This window comes from Pelodiscus sinensis, chromosome 8 (assembly GCF_052426305.1).
Source record: "Pelodiscus sinensis isolate ZL-2025 chromosome 8, ASM5242630v1, whole genome shotgun sequence".
NCBI classification, from domain to species: Eukaryota; Metazoa; Chordata; order Testudines; family Trionychidae; genus Pelodiscus; species Pelodiscus sinensis.
The window spans coordinates 12556908-12577307 of record NC_143059.1 but is presented as its reverse complement, the minus strand read 5'-3'; the positions used below and the strand labels follow the sequence as shown (position 1 = coordinate 12577307).

At 43.7% G+C, this 20400-nt stretch overlaps 1 protein-coding gene across 2 annotated transcripts in view; it reads left to right on the top strand.

Moving 5' to 3' along the window:
- Positions 1-20400, top strand: part of RASGEF1A (RasGEF domain family member 1A) — a 283710-nt gene that overhangs the window by 192192 nt on the left and 71118 nt on the right. Inside the window, exon 2 of one of the 2 annotated variants that reach the window (XM_006129935.5) lies at positions 17905-18019. In XM_006129935.5, the coding sequence (XP_006129997.2) occupies positions 17978-18019 (42 nt within the window). In that variant the 5' untranslated portion in view covers positions 17905-17977. Of the gene's footprint in view, positions 1-17904; positions 18020-19750; positions 19908-20400 lie in introns of those variants that run through there. The other variant, XM_075934780.2, reaches the window with a different exon arrangement.

The following is a 20400-nucleotide window of genomic DNA, read 5'->3' as shown; positions in this document are numbered from 1 at the left end:
ATTGTAGAGCTACTAAAAGAAAAAGGATCCTTTATCAGGTGGCTGACGCTTCTATAGTCATAGAACCATGGACAGGCAAGGGGTGTAATCAAATCGTAGGTCTTTTCCTCTGGGTTCAGATGTGCGTTAAACACTTGGAATATTAATTTATTCTCCCTCCCCTTGGTGTTTTTCTTTTGGTGCTGTGTCTTAGTAACGGTGACTATGTCTCATCTCCATGATTATTTAGAGGATTTTTCTTGCTCATATTTTCTTTTCAAGCTAAACATTAGCCAGTGCACAGTAACTAAACAGACAGTGTGTTATGAAGGCAGTTTTTCAATATGTAAAGTGAAATGTCAGGAAGAATGGTACTGAAATGATGCATGTGAAGGCTCCCTGAGTAGCAATTACAAATCAAAACAAAACAATGCATACTTTTTTCCCAGTGGCTAATAACTAGAAAAAGAAGTCACTTTCGTCTCTTTACTGTGACTTAACTTTTTTTTTTATAAAATTTAACAAAATAACTGCTTTGGCCTGAGAGCCTTTTCGTGATGGTGCCTTTTTTAAAGGCAAAATCTTTTTATTAAACAAACGAAGGGCTCAATTGTGACTTAAGGTACAACCCTGAACACAGGGGAGCACATAAGACGAGTAGGAGAACCCAAGGTAAGTCACTAATAGCCTATATCAACAGAAAATCACCACACTCCCACACTGGCAGGTTATGCTTGCCAGTACACTGCTACGTGGGCACCACCAATTACACGCCCTTGCTCAGGCCTGTGTAGACCCAACTCCCAGGTAATCCCTGCAGTGGTATAAAGGGATGGAGTTTCTTACTCCTTTGTACAGGCAAGTAGCTCAAGACAACTTCGGAGTTCATGGAAGGTTCTGTGTGCACAATTTTGGACACCAAAGTCCTTCCACCCCAAACTAGATGCTCTCTGGGTGGCAGCGGTACAAACTTCCTCAACATCAGGTCATCAACCTATGTGCCTCTGTCCTCCCTGAGAGCTCATCTCTGGGAATCAAAGGGGCTTTCACCCTTCCAGCTGACTCATATTTAGAATGCTCTGAAGACAAAGATGTTCCCATTTTAGTTTGTGTTGGTGTAGATACTGGTCCATAAGGAACTGGGATGAACCCAACAAATTACTTGCAAATCATGTCACCAAACAGCCTCCAGGAAATAATTACCTTCAATCATTACTAGGAATTTCACTTCTTATGAAGAGAATCAGGCCAGAAGGGACCATTATGTTTATCTAGTCTCTTACATAATAGATGCCGTAGGATTTCACTCACTAATTTCTACATCCAGAACTTCTGCAAAAGAAAGTCAAGACAATGCCAGTTCAACCCCCTAGCAATACCACAAGTAGTGTGTGTTTATTGCATTTTACAAGCATTGCAAAATTCTCTCACTGAACAATGTTGATATTAATGCTGCTCTGGAGAATTTTCTAAGTCATGTTGATAGCGGTATTTTTCACTCTGTTCTTGGTGACCTGTTTCATGCTAACAATGCCATAAAGATTCACACATGCACAGAAGGCATGACGGCTGTGTCTACACTGGCATGAATTTCCGGAACTGCTTAAAACGGAATACTATTCTGTTTTCAGTTTTTCCGGAAAAGGAGCGTCTACATTGGCAGGCTGCTTTTCCAGAAAAGCCCTTTTTCCGGAAAAGCGTCTGTGGCCAATGTAGATGCGCTTTTCTGGAAAAGAGTACTGGGCTGTGTACACTGGCCCTTTTCCGGAACAGTGTTCCGGAATAAGGACTTATGCCCCAGCGGGAGCAGAATAGTTTTTCCGGAATAGCGGGTGATTTTGTCCAGTAGAGCATCGTTGCTTTTTCGGAAATTCAAGGGCCAGTGTAGAGAGCTCACAGCTTATTCCGGAAAAGCGGCTGATTTTCCGGAATAAGTGGCCCAGTGTAGACACAGCCATAGTTCTCTTTAATCCAAGGCTACACAAGTAGAACAATGCCAAAGAACAGGAGCAAAATGCTTCTGTCTCTGTGCAGCCTGACTTCTCCAGAAAGAGCATGCCCAACCAACAGACATCCTCAATCTGTTGGGCAAAGCTGCCAACATGTCCCAACCCATCCTTGTCCTGAGGCCTCTCAATCACATTGCTATATGCTCTGTTCATTTCCATGGGACAATATTAGGCATCTGATGGGCTTTTCCAGCTCCATTTTGCCTTATACAGTTCCCCCTGGGTACTGCAGGGGCTGATTCCTCTGAGGCCTATTTCCTTAACTCCTCTGTTTACAGACCCTTCCACTCAGTGACTCTCATTCAGCTGGGGGTCTGGGTGTAGCTACCTCCGGTGTCCCTCGGAATCTCTTTCTGCATCCACTAAGGAAGCTGTGTCACTAACATTAGGGACTCATTCCAGAAGCAGCACTCCCATCACTGCTGGGGCTGGGCTTCAACGTTCACTTGCTCCATGGCTTTCCCACAAGCCCATCAGAACGGCCATATTATTCTGTTGATTAATCAGTAGGCGGCAACATCAAATCGGTACACCTTCGCCTTGCCTTCAACACTGTAAACCATACAGCTCCCACCTGTTCGCCATCTTAGTTTCTTTCTTCATTTTACAGCACTTCCCCTCGGCCTCCAATCATCCTATTTCTCACAAGCATCTCAGTCCCCTCTTCTGTGCTACCCCTATAGGTACCAGAGTGAGGAATGCAGAGTTACTGCATCCCCTGGTTTGAAGTAAGGATGTTAAAATGTGGTTAATTGATGAGTTGATGGAATTTCCATTGACTAGTCAATAGGCACTCCCGCATTCCACTTTTGAAATGTACAAGAGCCCCTGTTGGGGACTCTCGTGCATTTCAAAGCAAGCACCTATGTGCATCCCGGAGTCAGCGGGACTTCCCACTGCTGGGGCTCTTGTACATTTCAGAGAAGGAATGTGGAACTCTGCGTACAGCCCGGGCACAGTGGGAAGTCCCGCTGACTCCAGGCTGCACACGGGTGCCTGGATTGAAATGCACAAGAGTCGCCAGTGGGGGCTCTTGTGCATTTCAAAGCATGGTAGGCTGGGGTCAGTAGGGGACTCACAGCCCCCGCTGATCCCAGGCTCCATGTTATGGGCTCTCCTGCCCCTTTGAATCACAAGGAAGTGACAGTTTCAAAGCGGCAGCGGACACACAGGTGATCGCGGGTCCCAGGGATTCCCAGCTGATCCCGGGCTCCCCATGGCATTTCCCCAGGATCCAGGATCAGCTGGGGAGTCCCCAGCTAACCCTGGGTGCCAGGCAGCATTTCCCTGGAACCTGGGGCAGCTGGGGACTCCCAGCTAGTCCTGGGGAAATGCCACAGGGCGCCCAAGGTCAGCTGGGAGTCCCCAGCTGAGCCCATACTCCCCTCCTGCCCCTTTGAATCACACGGAGGTGGCAGTTTTAAAGGGGCAGAGGACGCACAGCTGATCCCGGGTCCTGGGAAAATGCCACCGGTCCTGGGGATTCCCACCTGATCCCTGGTTCCCCATGGCATTTCCCCAGGATCTGGGATCAGCTGGGGAGTCCCCAGCTGCCCCCGGATTCCAGGGAAGTACCGTGCGGAGCCCGGGATCAGCTGGGAATCCCCAGCTAACCCCAGGCTCCAGGGCTGCCCCTCTGAATTCCCACAGAGTCAGTGTTTTAAAGGAGCAGCCTGCTGCACAGCTGATCCTGGGATCAGTGCCGGACTGAGCCATAGTTGCGCCCCGGGCAGCGGGCGTGCAGCGCATGCGTGGCCCCACCCCCGGACAAGCAGCGCCTGATTGACATGGTAAGAGGCACCGAGTCCCCGAGCGAACGGCACATGCGCGGCCACACCCCCAAGAACAAACCTATGGGGGGCTCCCCGGGCAGCTGCCTGGCTAGCCCCCCCCCCAAATCTGGCCCAGCCCAGGATCAGATGTGCAGCTTCCGTCTTGGGGTTTCAAAGTAACCCAGCTTCCGCCTTGGGGTTTCACTATGAAGTATCCCCCCCCTTCTCTTTGCTGCCTCTATTTCATAGAAGCAGCGAGGGGGGGGGGGGAGAAATTGACTAGTCAACTAGTCTTTAACATCCATAGTTTGAAGGGCCTCTCATATACAGGATTAACATTGGTCCAGCGGTCTCAGCACCCCAGCTATACAAATTGTTCCATCACTCATAGCTACCCCTTGTGCAAGGAACATCCTTCCTGATCTGTTCGCCAGCTACCACTTCTGCTCTGGGCCCTACAGTCACTGGGTGGGAAGAAAGATTACATTTAGGCTGTGTCTAGACTGCATCCCTTTTCCGTAAAAGGGATGCAAATTAGACACATTGCAATTGCAAATGAAGCGGGGATTTAAATCCCCCCCGCTTCATTTGCATAAACATGGCTGCCGCTTTTTTCCGGCTCGGAGCTTTGCCGGCAAAAAGCGCCAGTCTAGACGGAGATCTTTTGGAAAATAAAGCCTTTTCCGAAAGATCCCTTATTCCTTTTTTAAAGAGGAATAAGGGATCTTTCGGAAAAGGCTTTATTTTCCGAAAGATCCCCGTCTAGACTGGCGCTTTTTTCCGGCAAAGCTCCGAGCCGTAAAAAAGCGGCACCCATGTTTATGCAAATGAAGCGGGGGGGATTTAAATCCCCGCTTCATTTGCAATTGCGATGTGTCTAATTTGCATCCCTTTTACGGAAAAGGGATGCAGTCTAGACACAGCCTTAAAGTAAAAGGCACCAGACCATCAAGACATTTGATATGGTCTCGCGTGACCTTCTTATCAATAAGAAAGGCAAATACAACCTAGATGGGGCTACTATAAGGTTGGTGTATAATTAGCTGGATAACTGTTCTTAGAGAGTAGTTATTAATGGTTCACAGTCATGCTGGAAGAGCATAACAAGTGGGTTCCTCAGGAGTCTGGTTTTTGTTCTGTTCAATATCTTCATCAATGATTTAGATGATGGCATAGAGAGTACGCTTGTTAAGTTTGCAGATGATACCAAGTGGGGAGGGGTTGCAAGTGCTTTGGAGGATAGGGTCATAATTCAAAATGATCTGGACAAACCGGAGAAATGGTCTGAAGTAAATAGAATGAAGTTTACTAAAGACAAATGCAAAGTATTCCACTTAGGAAGGAACAATCCATTTCACACTTATGGAATGGGAAGCGACTATCTAAGGAGGACTGCAGAAACGGATCTAGGGGTCATCGTAGACCACAAGCTAAATATGAATCAGTGAGATACTGTTGCAAAAAAAAGCAAACGTGATTCTGGGAGGCATTAACAGGACTGTGGTGAGCAAAACATGAGAAGTCATTCTTCTGCTCTACTTTGCACTGATTAGGCCCCAATTGGAGTACTGTGTCCAGTTCTGGGCACCACATTTCAAGGAAGACGTGGAGAAGTTGGAGAAGGCCCAGAGAAGAGCAACAAAAATGATTAAAGGTCTAGAAAACATGAGCTATGAAGGAAGGCTGAAGGAATTGGGCTTGTTTAGTTTGGAAAAGTGAAGACTGAGAGTGGACGTGATAGTAGTTTTTAAGTATCGAAAAGGATGTCACGGGCAGGAGGGGGGAAATTGTTCTCCTTAGGTTCTGATGACAGGACAAGAAGCAACGGGCTTAAACTGCAGCAAAGGAGGTTTAGGTTGGACATAGGAAAAATTTCCTAACTATCAAGGTGGCTAAACACTGGAATAAATTGCCTAGGGAGGTTGTGGAATCTCCATCTGTGGAGATATTTAAGTGCAGGTTAGACAGACATCCATCAGGGATGATCTAGACGTGCTTGGTCCTGACATGAGGATAAGGGACTGGACTTGATGCTCTCTTGAGGTCCCTTCCAGTTCAAGTATTCTAAGACATGTCCTTTCATCACTGAGTAACCATACAATGTCCTATTATTGTTAGCCTGCTCCCCTACCCTCTTCCTATCTGTTCAGAACTCTGTTGTGTCATATTGGCTTGAGACAATAGGTACACGCTTGAACAAGTGGCATATTTTCAACATGTTTCATGACTCAGTTGGGATATTACTGGGCACTCCAAAAGTAAATCAGTCATCACCCAGGCTTAAACCTTACTATCTGTCCTGGAAGCCTAACACACACATCTTCCCAGGAAGGGACTGGAGGAAGTCATTTATGATTTGAGGTGGCTGCTCTCAAAAGATTTCACACTTCTAAAACTTTTAGAAGTTTTACAGGTGATCAGTAGCTAAGAACCCCCCCAGGCTGCCTTGTGATCACATAATTGTAGCTAGTGGCACCATGAGGTTCAGACACAGTGATAAGCTCCTGAAGATAAGTTGCTTCTATGATAAGTTGCTTTCAAGGCTCCCCTTTCAAGGCTATCCTAGCTGGGTGCTTGTCATCAAGTATTGCTTTTCCTCCTGGTTCAGTGACAGAATTAAGAATGGCTGGAATTTTACAGTGCTAGGCCTTCTTGCTCACGGTTTCTGCTTTGGTCATATGTGAGGCCTCACGTATGCATTGCCTTCTGATCATCACATTCCTTTCCCTAGGCAGGTGGAGGCTGCGTATTACACCTGGGCTCTGATTCAGGTTTGCATCCAAACACTTCTAGGGACACACAAATCAATTTGACTCACGTTAACAAGCACTCCACACCAGATCCTAGGACTCTGTGAGGAAGGCAGGTCCGAGCCCTGCCCCGTTCTGTTGAGATTGTGGTTCAAGCCATGCAAAGGTGGTCACAAGCCACTGAAACTGTGCAGTATAGTACGGATGTGAGACCTGGTACCTGCAGTTCTGAACCCAGGCTTACAGTGCATATTTACCAGCACAGACCTGGAAACACCGAATCCACCAGTCTGGGTCTTACAGACCTGGACTTAGTGTGCAACATAAACATACTCTTGGACAGCTGAAAAAAAGGAAGTAAGGTTTTGTGTCATACACTGCTCTGGTCAATGCCTGCAAATGACCCATTTTAAGAAGAATGGTTGCTTTTTCAAAATCCCTGTGCTAGCAGTTGTTTGGTGTCAGGCAAAGCATGCACCCCACATGCAACTATCAAGTGATCTCCTGGTGATTACATACATTTTCAAGTGACTTGCTCTGCCCGTATTACAAGGAGCAGTAAATGCCCAAGAATAAGGAGCTGATCCAAAACTGAGATAAACTCGTCTAAATTTGGCACACTGCCCACAAATGTCAAGACGAAGTGTCAAGATAGGCAAGGTCATTTTCTCCTCCACCAAGGAAATCCCCAGATAACAGTTATTTCCTGAAAAGGTTGCGGCCATGCCTGTCAGATAGGAATTCCCCTCTTGACCCACAGAAAAAAGTTAACCAGAACATATTAGATGTAGATCCAGCCTAAGAGCATGCACCAATATACCCAATTACTCAAGTAATTAAAAAAAACATCTATTAGCAAGCAATGGAGTAGCCCAAACTACCTAACTGGTCAGCATATTCTACGTACTGAGACACAAGTAATCCTCTTCTAGGGTTGCCAAGTGTCTGGTATTGAACCAGACAGTCCAGTATTTTCGCTTCCTGTCCAAAAAAAATTAAAATACCAGACACCTAAAATGTCTGGTACTTTCTGACTTTTTCCCCAGCCAGGAGGCAAAAACCCCGGGCTGTTCAACTCAATACGGAGGCAGCCTGGCAACCCTAGTGCTTACCGGGTTCTTCAGGGGAGCTATCTGGCCCGGCACAGGTATGCAAGATGCTGGGTGGCCGCTGGCAGCCTCTAAGGGCCAAAAAGCCTCAGCACGTGTTTTTTAAAGGGGCCACATTGGGTTTTTTTGGGGGAAGGGGGGGGTTCGGTATTTTTTCTGAAACCATCTGGCAACCCTATCCTCTTGTATTTAAAATATATATATATATATCAGCGCAGGAGCCTCTTTACCATAATCCAGGCAACCCTTTCACTGTGCATCTACCCCACAACAATAAGCCGGCAGTCCTGGGAATTAGCTCGTTTGGCTCGCTTGGACACCTCCCTCTAGCTGGTGTCTCCCTGTGTTTCCCTTTGACCATGGCGTCCTCTTCAGGACACTGCTCCCTGGCAGTGCCCACTCTTCTCTCTCTGCACCCCCTTGTGGGTAGAGGAGGAGGGGGGAGAGTGTTGTTTATTCCACTGTGCACTCCAAGGTCCTCCCCTCCGCAAGGGCCCACTAGTTGTTCTCCAAGGGAAATAAAAATACATGGAGCTATACCTATCTTATAGAGCTAGAAGGGACCTTGACGATCATCAAGTCCAGTCCCCTGCATTCACAGCAGGACCAAGTACCATCCCTGACAGATTTGCCCCAGATCCCTAAATGGGCCCCTCATGGACTGAGCTTACAACCCTGGGTTTAGCAGGACAGTGCTCAAACCACTGAGCTAGCCCTCCCCCAGCTGCCCTGTAAGCATCCTTGGCCAATCTAGATGCGCTTTTGTGCAAAAAAGTGCCGATCGCCATTTTTGCGGTCGGGGCTTTTTTGCACAAAACAAAATCTGAGCTGTCTACACTGGCCCTTTTGCGCAAAAGGACTTTTGCCTGAACAGGAGCAGCATAGTATTTCCACAAGAAGCACTGGTTTCTTACATGAGATCGTCAGTGTTCTTGCAGAAATTCAAGTGGCCAGTGTAGACAGCTGGCAAGTGTTTTCCGCAAAAGCAGCTGCGTTTGCAGAAAAGCTTGCAGTCTAGTCGCAGCCCAAAGGTTTACACCAGCCCTTTGAATCCTGATCAAAAGCTGGTGGACAAAATCACTATGGCTAATAGCATGAGGGCCTCCCAATAAGACCCACACTGCATTGTGCTAGTATAGGAAACACAGAAAAGCACAGATTGTAAACTCTCTGGGGTAGGAACGAAGCTGATAAGCCAATGTTGGGTGAAGGGAAGTGTTATTAACCCCATGTTAAAAGAAGATCACAGAGAGAGTAAGGGACAAATTTGTAAAGATATTAAGGCATTGCTGTACTCAGCGTCCCAAGACGTAATTGATTTAGGAGCTTAAAGCAGATCAACTACCCCAAAGATGTTGGCTCCTAAATGCCTAAATCCCCTTTGAAAATGAGATTTAGGGTCCTAAATCAGTTAGATATTGCAACACTGAGCACAGTTGTGCTTTTAAAAATATGGGCCTAAGTGATCGGGCCAAGGTCACACATGGAGTCAGTAGCAGAGGAATGAACTGAACTCTGGTCTCCAGCCCAGTACCTTTATCACAAAACTATGGAAGATGAAACTGATGTGCTCATTTTCAGCACAGCTATGTTTTACCCAGCTTTCTATCCCCAGCAATGCACATACCTGCAATGCTATTGTACAGCAAAGCAACACCACAAGTTACAGGCCCTGCTGCAGGAGGTCCTCATGTGACTAGCAGGACATTATGCTTTGTGCAACACTGTCTGTCAGTAAGGGCAAAGTTCTGCTCTCTCTTCCGTGCTCAGAGGAGTCACATTTTCACTGGTGTTAATGAGAGTTGCACACAAGTTGTCACGGTCAAATCATTTATAGCGTCACAACCCTTAGATCACTTCCTGCTTCGCACTGATCATAGGGTGAAGCAGGAGCACAGGAACTGTGAACTAAGAGCTGCATCCACCGTTTACAAAATGCCATTCTGACAAGTACCTGCTGGGTTATGATTTGTGTGATGGAACAAACAGCATCTACTGAGCGTGACAAAAGAACCTGAGTGTTACATGCAAAACTTCTTCGCAGAAAGAGCTCTAGGGACTACTTAGGCTGCAAAGTGTTTACTGAAAGAAAAGGAAAGTGTTCACAATGGAAACATCTGGAAGGAAAACATTTCTTTCCGTCTTTGGCAGCAACAAGGGCCAGGTTCAAGCTCTCAGGGAGTACTTATCTACTATCTATTTGAGAGAGTTTGTCAGCTTGTCTGTCTGTGCCTGGAATGGGATTGCTTCTCACACAACCATACAGAAAAGAGACAGAATCACCAGGAAGGTGACAGTGGCTGGCTGGGGATGTGCTCCCATCTGGGAAGGCCCCAGCCCCGAGCCTCCCACCCCCTCAAGTGCCCTTTAGGGAGGGGGCTGAACAACACTCTCCTCCCCTCTCCCCCAATTCATATGGAAACATTGCTGGCTGTTCCCCTTCATCTGGGAGCAGATGAACCTGGACCTGCCTCAGCCAGGTGACATGCACCCCTCCCTCAGCTGTGCCTGCTGGAGCTGCAGCAGCCATGGAGAGGCACTTCTTACCTGGCGCCAAGCTGCTGTGGAAGAGGGCTGGGGTTGTCCTACTAAACCCCTCCTCCCCAGCCCCACCCCAAAGCACTGATTTAAATGAAGCAGGTACATTTTCATTTTATTTTCCAAAACACAAAAATGAATTAAGGGTCCAAGCAACACCAGGTAAATCTTCTAGTCTAAAATAAGATAAATGATGTCTCCAACTCCCACCCTGAGTCACAAGCCTATTTTCAGCTCTGGGAAATTATAACAGGACCTCTCTGATCACCTTTGCAAGTGGCCATCCTTCCCCGCTCCCCAAACTCGCAATCACTCAGCATCCTGGGGTTCATGAAACGGTTTTCTTTTTTATTGGGCAGGAGTGGAAGGTGCAAAATCCATCAAGAGAAACTCTCTATATTTACACCCAAGAAATGAACAAACTCAGATTAGCGCATTAAATGTTTCATCTACCCCACAGCTCCAAAAAAGGTCTCTGACTTACAGAGACCTAGGACTCTTGTCCCACAATACACCGCACCCATTAAGCTTTCAGGGATGTCTCTCTTCTACCAGCCCAGAGAGAACCAGCTGGCTCAGGTCCTGTGCTAATGTGCAGCTCTGAGATATGAGAGCTTCTACTGGGTTGGGAGGCATGGCAAAGTCAGCTCTGTGTCACCCATGGAAGGAGCAAAGCAGGACACTTGGACAAAGTCCTTGCTCCTTATGATAGAGCTCCTGGACTCTAGGACAGAACCTTTACCCCACCTCTCTGTCCACACCCTCAAGGACATATACTGCATAAGCCTTGTGCCCTTTCATGAGTACATGAATAATATTTTGTTGGCGTTTACACAATCCAAACCAATTCCAGCTACTGCAAAAATCTCAGTGGACAGATTTATGGTTACACCTCATTATAATTAGTAAAAATGAAGCTCGCCAGAGCTAGCCCTTCATAGAGAAAGCAGAGAACATCCCTTTGTGCCCTGGAGCTCACAGCTGTTTTGTGCGTCTTTCTCATTTTTTGTCTTGTGATTTCAAAAGCACCGTAAGAGCGGCAGTAAAAGGTTGTTATGGATGAGCTCTATTTTACCCGTGGCAAAACTGAGGTGGAGAGAGGGGGAGACTAGAGGCTGATTTTTAGAACTGTTGAGCATCAACAAATCTTATGATATTGCATGAGAGCTGCAGATGCTCAAAATCTGTATAGATCAGATGGTTAGGCCATAAGTGCACTAGAAAGCCAGGCCATTAAGAAACAGGATATTACACATGACTTTGTACTTAGTGTAGACAGGGACTAGAAGCATTTAACTTTCTCAGCTGGTTATGAGTTGTTCACATGGAAACCATAAGAATAAGTATGATGAGCTGAATCAACCTGTCCCTCTATATAATGCTTGTGAGGTCAATTTTAACATCCCATTAGTTAAAATGATTCATCCAAGCCATATTCTAACAAGAGCTATTCTTCTAGTGATGAAAGGGAAGGCAAGTCTGTGGCAAAGCCAGTAGGAGAAACTTGTTCCTATTCCTCCTACGATTGAGCACAGATTTTTTTTACGTTCATACTTTATTCATTTATCTTGCCCCTGTAGCACAACTGTTTTGAAGACCATGTACGTGGCTGGGAAAACTGTAAAAGCAATGCTCAACAGAGAAAACTATTTTCCAAATATAGCTGGAAAAGGTATAAACTTTCTAAAAGAGAATCAAATATGCATTCAGAGATCATAGACAATGTTGAAAATTAGGTCTGATCTAAAATCCATGCTGCTGAAGTTGTGCTATTTCTGGGCGTGATTGTCATAAGTGATTAAACACCTGAAGAAGCAAATCCCATTGACTTTCAGTTGGATTAAGGCTTCTAAATCACTTAGGCTCTTAAAAATCCTACCTATTATTGCTTTCAAGAGTTTCCACTTTCCTTTTCAGGCCAGATTAGTTACAGCTTTAAGCTAATTACTCAATTTTAAAGAAGACATAGACTGTATGTTTACCTAGCACATAGAAAATGTACAGTCTTTTCAATTATATCTAACTCACAGAATTGGATCTAATTTCATTTCCATCTTAGCATCCCTGGTTTTATAAATACAAAAATAAAAGTGTTTTTTTCCTTTCACGTACAAAAATCTATATGAGAGAACAAAATTCCCCCTTCTTGGTCACAACCTTTCTGGATGAATTTATTCAGTATGAAACAAGCTATGGTAAGCAAGCGTGGGCTAACCTTGGGAAGCCCCAAATCAGATGCAAGGGTGCTGTAGATGCCTTTTTTAACTATTTCCTTCCTCTTTGTGTCACGCTTCAATTAATAGTAAAAGTAAAGACATCTGACTCATGCACCAGACGAAAAAGGCATAATTCAGAAAGAACAGAACATAAACCTTCTCCAAAAACTGTAAATAAATATAAATTTTAAATTTCCCTGTGAACTCACAAAAGCACTGTTTCCTTGCACTTCCAGACCAAATATTCTAAACTTAAGTCAATAAAAGTAAATGTGTTTGAACACCAAAATTATAACTGCGAGTCACTTTTCAAAGCAGAGATTCTCACGCTATGTCTTAACAAGAATAGTCTTGCTAGAATTTCCTCTCCCATCTACTTGGCATCTAGCTAGGGACTTCTCACCCATTTAGCAACATGGCAAGAGCATGGTGCTCATGACCCTTGGCTCTCTTTTTGTTGCAGAGTTCAACAACCCATGTTCTAAGAGCAACTTTTTACCCAGCAGGGCCTACAGACTCTCGTGCGGCCATCTGCTAGGACTTGTTTCAGCAAGACCAGTTTTCATGGTGTCCAAAGTTCCACTGGGTCTGTATTGCACCACATCATTCTAACATCTTAGTATACCATGGATGCAGCAGGCAAAAGGAGCAACCTGACTGAAAAATAGCGGGTAGCACTAGACTCTCTGCGTGTGGCACAGGTGCCTACACCAGTGTGCTTTTTGTGGGTCTGTAACCAAAGCACCACCAGTGGCACAGGGAAGCAGTACCCTGTAAAGGCCAAAGCAAGTCCCACCCACAGAAAAATCTTGTTTCAAACTGACAAGTGCTGTAGGGGAGGTTAAGACAAGTGTCACAGGCATTGCTTCTAGTCCCTTAGCAATCTGAAATCCACCATTTTTACCATTGTTTATCCACTATCCTAGGTGTATTACAGCCAAACTCCCATCATACTAGTGTCTCTATTATTGCAGCTACTCCCAGTGGCCACTTCTCCAATAGCAACCAGCAAGGGCTGAAAAGCAGCTCAATAGACCTACATTTTGTGGGCCTTTAACATTCCAATCAACTGCTGGGCTTTTGGTCGTTCATACCATGCTGATCTCCTAGCTGCCTACCCATAAGTCTGTGCTTCAACGGTGGATTGCTCACCGCTCCTCAGCTAGCTCAGAAAGTTTTCCCATCCTGTCAAATTTTACGTGGCCTTCCTCTCCTGGCTCCTCATCCCTTTCCCCTAAAACATATTGCTTTTCTCTTTAATAACAACCACAAAACCAATGGCCCCACACCGCTGAGTAAACCCACATTAACAATCCAGTGCCTAAATAGGGGAAAGGTTGGCACTGAGGCAACAAATTTTAGTGTTAAGCTTCTGAGTGGTTATAAACTTCAAGGAGAAAGTGTGATATGAAGACACATCCACATTTTTAAAAAGGGGGATGCCTGCTTATATTCTCTAAGAGCCCTTGGCATAGCTTCATGATAATACTCCACCAAACAAAGTGCAGAAACACCATCACTAAAATCATGTACCAGTCTCCCTTTGACAATAATTCACCATCCTCACAAAGTGTTCAAAAAACTAAAAAAGTAAAGTACCCAGCCTTTACAATGTCCTTTTTAAAAGCAGAGAATTCCAAGCGAGTGGTGAAAAATAGGCCTAGCCCATTTCACCATTAACAACTGGAAGTATTAATCATAGCTCAATCTACTTGAGTCACATTTTGGTTTACAGTCCTGCAGTGTAACAGCTCTCATGGGAAGGGCAGTACTTATTTTAAAACTTTTACAGTTCCTGTATATTAAAAAAAAAAATCTGTCTGCTCTCAACAATAAACACCACTTGTGCATTTTCAAAGCTATATTTTGTGACATTAATTTCATGTTAGCTTAGCATCTTGACAAGAAAAAGTGTCGCTGGTGTAATTTCTCTTTGGTACCAATTACTCTTGTCAATTCCTACTCCTAAAAAAATCCCCCCACAACTCAGCAGCTTATTTTGCGTTTCAGTAGATTCTTGTGTAATCCCCCTCTCAAAAAAACACACACATTCTCTAGATGAATAGTGTAAAAAACCATGAGAAATTTTACTTCTACTGTAATTTCCCACTTCTTCAAAACAATTTCCCACTTATCTGTTCCACTACACAAAATAGAGGGTGGCTCCTCCCCCTGTTTTAAATATACAGTGGTCTATTTCATCATTGGTGCTATCAGGAAATAGTTCTATAAATAAAAAAGGAGAAACTGGCTGCCTGCATATTTTTAAGTTGCCCTGTAGGTTGGCCCTGTACGGTCTGTGCCTGTTTCCTGACAAACCAAGCTCAGACAGATTAAGCAGCGGTTTAAAGCATAATATGTGGTTGAAAGAGGTGGAGTACAAAGTGACAGAAGAACTGTTGAATTCACTTCATTTATTTTGTCTAATCCACAGTACTGCCATTGCTGTGGGCCAAATCTTGTTTTCCCTGATGTCAGGAGGAACTTTCCCTTTGACTTCATTGGGAGTAGAATTTGACCCTAACACCTAACTGGTTCTCAAGCAAATCCAATATTGGTCCACTTTCATAAAAGCCTTTTTGGCATCTGCATGAAGATAGGGAAATGATAACCTGTGATGGAAGGAGCCAATAGTGCGTATGCCATTGTCATTCCTGGGAAACCCTCTTAAATTCTTTCCTGAGACCTAAGTTCACCCCAATTCAGGAAAATACATAAAGTGGTTCCTTCAGTGGGTTTTATGCAGAGTAGAGCAGAAACAGTTGTACTGTTCCAGGAGAGTTTTTGACCTTTGAAATCTTTTCCTCTCTTGAACCAAGGTGAAAAAAGTCAACATCACAAAAACTTTCATAATCTGAAAAAAAATGAGTTTGGGTCATTTCATTTTGACTGTCACACTTTTTCCTTTAAAGATTTGTATATTTACTAATGTTTTAACAAGCCAAGAGGTTTGGTTTAACTATCAAAACTTTTCAGTCCAACTAAATAAAAAAAATTTTAACCAAAAATATCTGATTTCCCTCAAACCCAACACCATCTCACCAACAGTTTTGGTTACAATGAACCTGTGCTTGGGGGATTTTCTGAAGAGAAATCGTGTGCTGTCTGTGCACTCTACAGAGCATCAGAAATAGTATGGAGCCTCAACTGGGAGATCACCACTGGATTCCAGTCAAAACCTCTGTAGAAACTAATATACAAGTCTTAGCTACATATATAAACTGCTCCTCTTTTAGGTTCTGGTTGGTGCAACAGAAGAGAGAGGCCAACCAGACAATTTCCAGACTATTTAAAGGGAAACTGCCTGATTCGTATGCACTACAGATGTTCTTCTCAATCAGGACCAGACTCACAATTCTCTAATTTTTCTATTATGGAATCCATCTTCACCCCAATGATGCATGATTTGCAGCTGTTCAAGTGACATTATCAGTTTAAAAACCCTGTGCTGTAAAGTATTTCTTTACCTAGGTAACTGATAACACCTTACATTATTAGAAGTGACAGAGCTTATCCAATTTATGCTCACTTCTCAAGAGCTTCACCTACTCATTGCATTTCCTTCCCCATGGGGCAATGAAAATCAAGGAATAATCGGTATCAGTTGTGTGTATCGGCACAACTACACTGCATCTGGGAGCTCAGGTAGACAGGACATATGCTTACTCAGCCTGGGCTAGCACACTAAAAATAGCAGTGTAGCTGGCAAGCTGGGAGTGGCGTGTGTGGTAGCTCTCAGTAGCCACTTGATATGTGCCCATGAAGTCTGGATGGGTTTGTAATTAGGGGCTAACCCAAGCTATTGCTTATGCTGCCCCCAGGTACGCTGCTATTTTTAGACTATTAGTTATTACAGAGCTAGTCTGTCTTTGTAGCTGAGCTGGAACGCACACTCCCAGCTGCAGTTCAGATGAATCTTGGGTTATCCTGTCACATTCACCATTTTCCCATAGAGGACTGATTATTCTGAGCATCCATCTTCAAGAAGTTGTTTCCAAGAAATGCTGAGCAACAGTTCTCTGAAAATGAAGCCCAAGGGAAGCAATTGCAAGTCAACTTTGAAAATGTAGGCCTCACTGGATTTAAGTAGGCCTCACTGGATTTAGTTAGGCCTCACTGGCCTTCATGTTCTGGTCTATAAGTTCATTGAGCACTGCCCTCCCTATATGTCCTATAACACTTTGAGATATTTGTTCAATAACTGTTGATTTTTTGCAATTCAAGTAATGTAGAAGCAGGACTTTAAGGAGAACACCCACATTTCCCTGGCACAGTAGGGGATTGAGGAATATTTCCAAAAGATCTCTTATTCACGTGCAGCTGAGGAAGGTCAGAATGCTTCACTGAAGCTTCTGACTCTGAGCCAAAGAGTCAAAAATAAAATTTCCTTACCATGCCTCATTGTAGGGGGAACCTCACTAAAATCTTTATTCCAATGGACTGGAGATGTGAACCAAGAATGTGGTGTTTTTCACTTCAAAAATGGACTACCTAAAAAGCTGTTGCCTTTTATTCTCAGCTAGATTTGGAGGGTATTATGACACGTAGTAAATGAGATTCCTTTGTTTCTGATGAGCATACAAGTGGATGTTAAAGGAAAACTACAGTGATTTTTCTGTAATAGCTCAGAGAACAGAAAATATTTACTAAAAAAGGCCATGCTCCTGAAAACACCTAGACAGGTGAACACAACGTAACGGCTCACATACATAAAGTACATTTGTCTAACTGTTTGATTAGCTCGTAAGACTAAATATGTACATTGCTTATTTTAAAAATAATGGTTCAAAATACCCACCTTTTCCATGTAAAAAACTCATCCTCTCTCTCATGAAGGTTGCCATCTTCAATCAGTACTAGCACTGGATTTCCCATCAAGTCCTATGCTAATAACGCAAGCCCAGTTAGAACCCAGTGAAAATCAAACAGCTCCTAATTTTTTAAAGGTACATTCTCTCTCTTTCTCTACCTTAAAATAATTTTAAACCCATCTGTTTTGCAATGGTTTCTAGTGGGACTTGCATTTTCTCAGTCATAATCTACCTTGATAAGGTCTCAAAGTCATGGTTTCTCGTTTGTCTCTTTCCATTATATCACTCTTTTAAATTTAAAAAAATGAAGTGTAGTGATTGATTCATCTTTCCAATGAGATAGGATTCTGCTACCATTTTCCCTTAAAGATCCATGGTACTTTCCAAGGAATATGAAGAGTAAATCCTACTGCTGCCTTTATTAACATACTTCTTCTCATTAAGGGAATGTCCAGAGTCCAAGGCGTTGTGAGAGATCCTGATGAGCAAGCCATATAATCACTTTAACTTTGTAGTCACTATCAGATGCCACTTTTGTTCCTCCAAGCCCATTTTTATTCTTGATTCCTGTTACCCTTTCCTTCTGATCCACTTTATTCGGGGTCCTCATTTCCCAAGAATTGTGCATGTTAAAGCTATTCTGACACCACCATTAAAGGGAAGTCAGAGGGAACCAATAACATGTTCTGAATAGTAATCCATTGCCCACCTCATTTTAAGGGGAACGCCGCAAGACTCATGACAAAAATCAGAGAGTGAAATAGCTGGAAGTCCACCTACTGGGAAAGGCTGGATGGCAGAACCACTGTGCAATGCTGCTGTAAAGAAATGCAAAGTAAGTACTATTTTGCATTATACTGTTTATGTTACAGTTTCTTTCTAACCTGAAACTACCTATATGGGCTAGATTGCTATAAGAAATTGACCGGGAAGAAATCTCAGAGAGGACGGCTGGATTTGACTGAAAATGAATTCAGACACTAGGGCTATGTTTAGACTGCGAGCCTCTTTCAAAAGAGGCTTTTTCAAAAGATACTTTTGAAAAAGCCACTTTCGAAAAAGAGCGTCTAGACTACAACCAGCAAGCCGCTATTTCGAAAGAGAGCACCCAGGCAGTTTGGATGTTCTCTTTCAAAAAAGCACAGTTTGCATTACATAGCGCCTTTTTTTGAAAGAGCACTTTCGAAAAAAGGCATTATTCTTCATAAAACAAGGTTTTCTGCAGTTGAAAAAACTGCCACGTTCTTTTGATTTACTTTCAAAAGGATGCGGCAGCAATCTAGATGTAGGGGAAGTTTTTTTCGAAAAAAGGTTACACAGAATGGATGTTGCAGAATGGCAATAGCTCACTCTGAAATTTCATATTCCTGATTCTTGCTCCTTACCATCTGCCCTTTTCTTCCCATTCCCATGGCTGGATCTCCTGTTCACACATTGTTATCTTTACCTGCCTACTTAAATGCCCACATTTCTGCCCTCTCAGACATGCACATTGCTAATAAAAGTAAATATTTTCTGTCCCATTATTTTGATCACGTTCTTCCCATAGACTCCTTATCCAGTATCTACAAGTCACTTTCTTTAGGTCCCTACATAAATACTTTTCTCCCTTCCCTCCTGCCACAAACACACACTTATCAAGCTTCAGGTCAAGTGCTGAAATCATCTGCAAACATTCCTCCCTCTTCACTGCATCTTTTGCAAATGCCCAGTTCTGTAATGCTGCCCATTGCGAGTCTTACCAAATTTGTTATTCTGTTTTCCTGACTCATACACTTGCCTGTCCATCCATGTTTAGACTGTGAACTCCTCCAGGCAGCAACCATACTTTATCAGCAGTCGTAATTATTATTGATATTACCATGGTGCCTAGCAGACCTAGTCCAAAACCATGACCCCATTCTGCCAGGCACTGTACAAACCCAGCACGAACAGATGGACCCTGCCACAAAGAGCTTACAGTCTGTGCTGTTATTGTGATTCCGATCTGTTCTTGAATCTCTGGAAAGTGCTGATCATATTAAGGACACTACCATGGACGAAACAACAATAATGGCCAATTGAAAATGTCAATGGATTCACCATTACTGAATCTGGGTCCCTTGCACCCATAATTCCATGATCGGTATTGAACTTCTCTCTTGGTTCTGTTTGGTTCTGTTTGTTAATTGAGGAACAAACATTTGGGAAAATCTATGGCTGAAAAGACAAACAAGAATGATGGGAAAAATGGCCAAGAGGCAACTTCTCAGTGCTGTGGGGTAGGAGGAAATTTTCTCTGGGGGCAGATTGCCTCCTATCTGCCTATCACTGTGCTGTCTGAGATAGGTAACTGCATTAGATGGACCGCTGTAGGGCAATTCTTGCATTCTCACAATGGTTCAGCCAGTGTGATTTCATTTCAGTTTTACAATACAAGCACACGGCGGCAGAATTGGAAGTTCCCAACTATTACCCACAAAGTGAGGCACGTGATCGCTACGTAGTGGAAGCTTGTGGCTGTCATGGTTTCCTCCTACGCAATACTTTCAGTTTTTTTCCGGGCTATAATTATAGAGAAACAAACAAGAGCTCACATCACTCCCTAATGCGCTTTGGCTTGATACAGAAGATGTGAGACGGGCAAGAAATAAAACAAAATCTATTCTGTGGCAGTAGAGAAAAGGGACAGACACAACCATTGAGCTTCCTCATTACAAGAAGAAATGTTTCTTGAGACTCAGGTAAGTTTTACACAATGCTGTGCCTTTGTATATTCTGCTGTCATATACTGCTACGGTTCTAGGAGATGAATACAAAGACTATACTCGTGTGTTGCCACAGAGCCTACAACAGTGATGGCACAACCTCCATCTTTTCTCTGGTGAAGCAGGTAGTACACCATTCATATCAGATACCTTAATAACATATCATATAAAGTGCAATTAAAATCACTGATGTCACTTCTTAATTCACCGGCTGTACTGGAGGGTCATCTCATTGATGAAACCATGAGAAAAGCTGAATAGCAGACGCTCCATGAAAATGTGTTGTAAAGAAATGGAAACCAAGTCTACGTTATGTTATGATTCTTATAAAATTCCCTTTCCTGCTTGAAGTCAATGTGTTGTCCAGATTACAATACAGAAAAGAAATACTGATTTGCAAGGAACAGTCACTGAGTGAGCGAGTGTGTTTGTGCACTGAGGTGTGAAATTGTACACAATGAACAGAGGT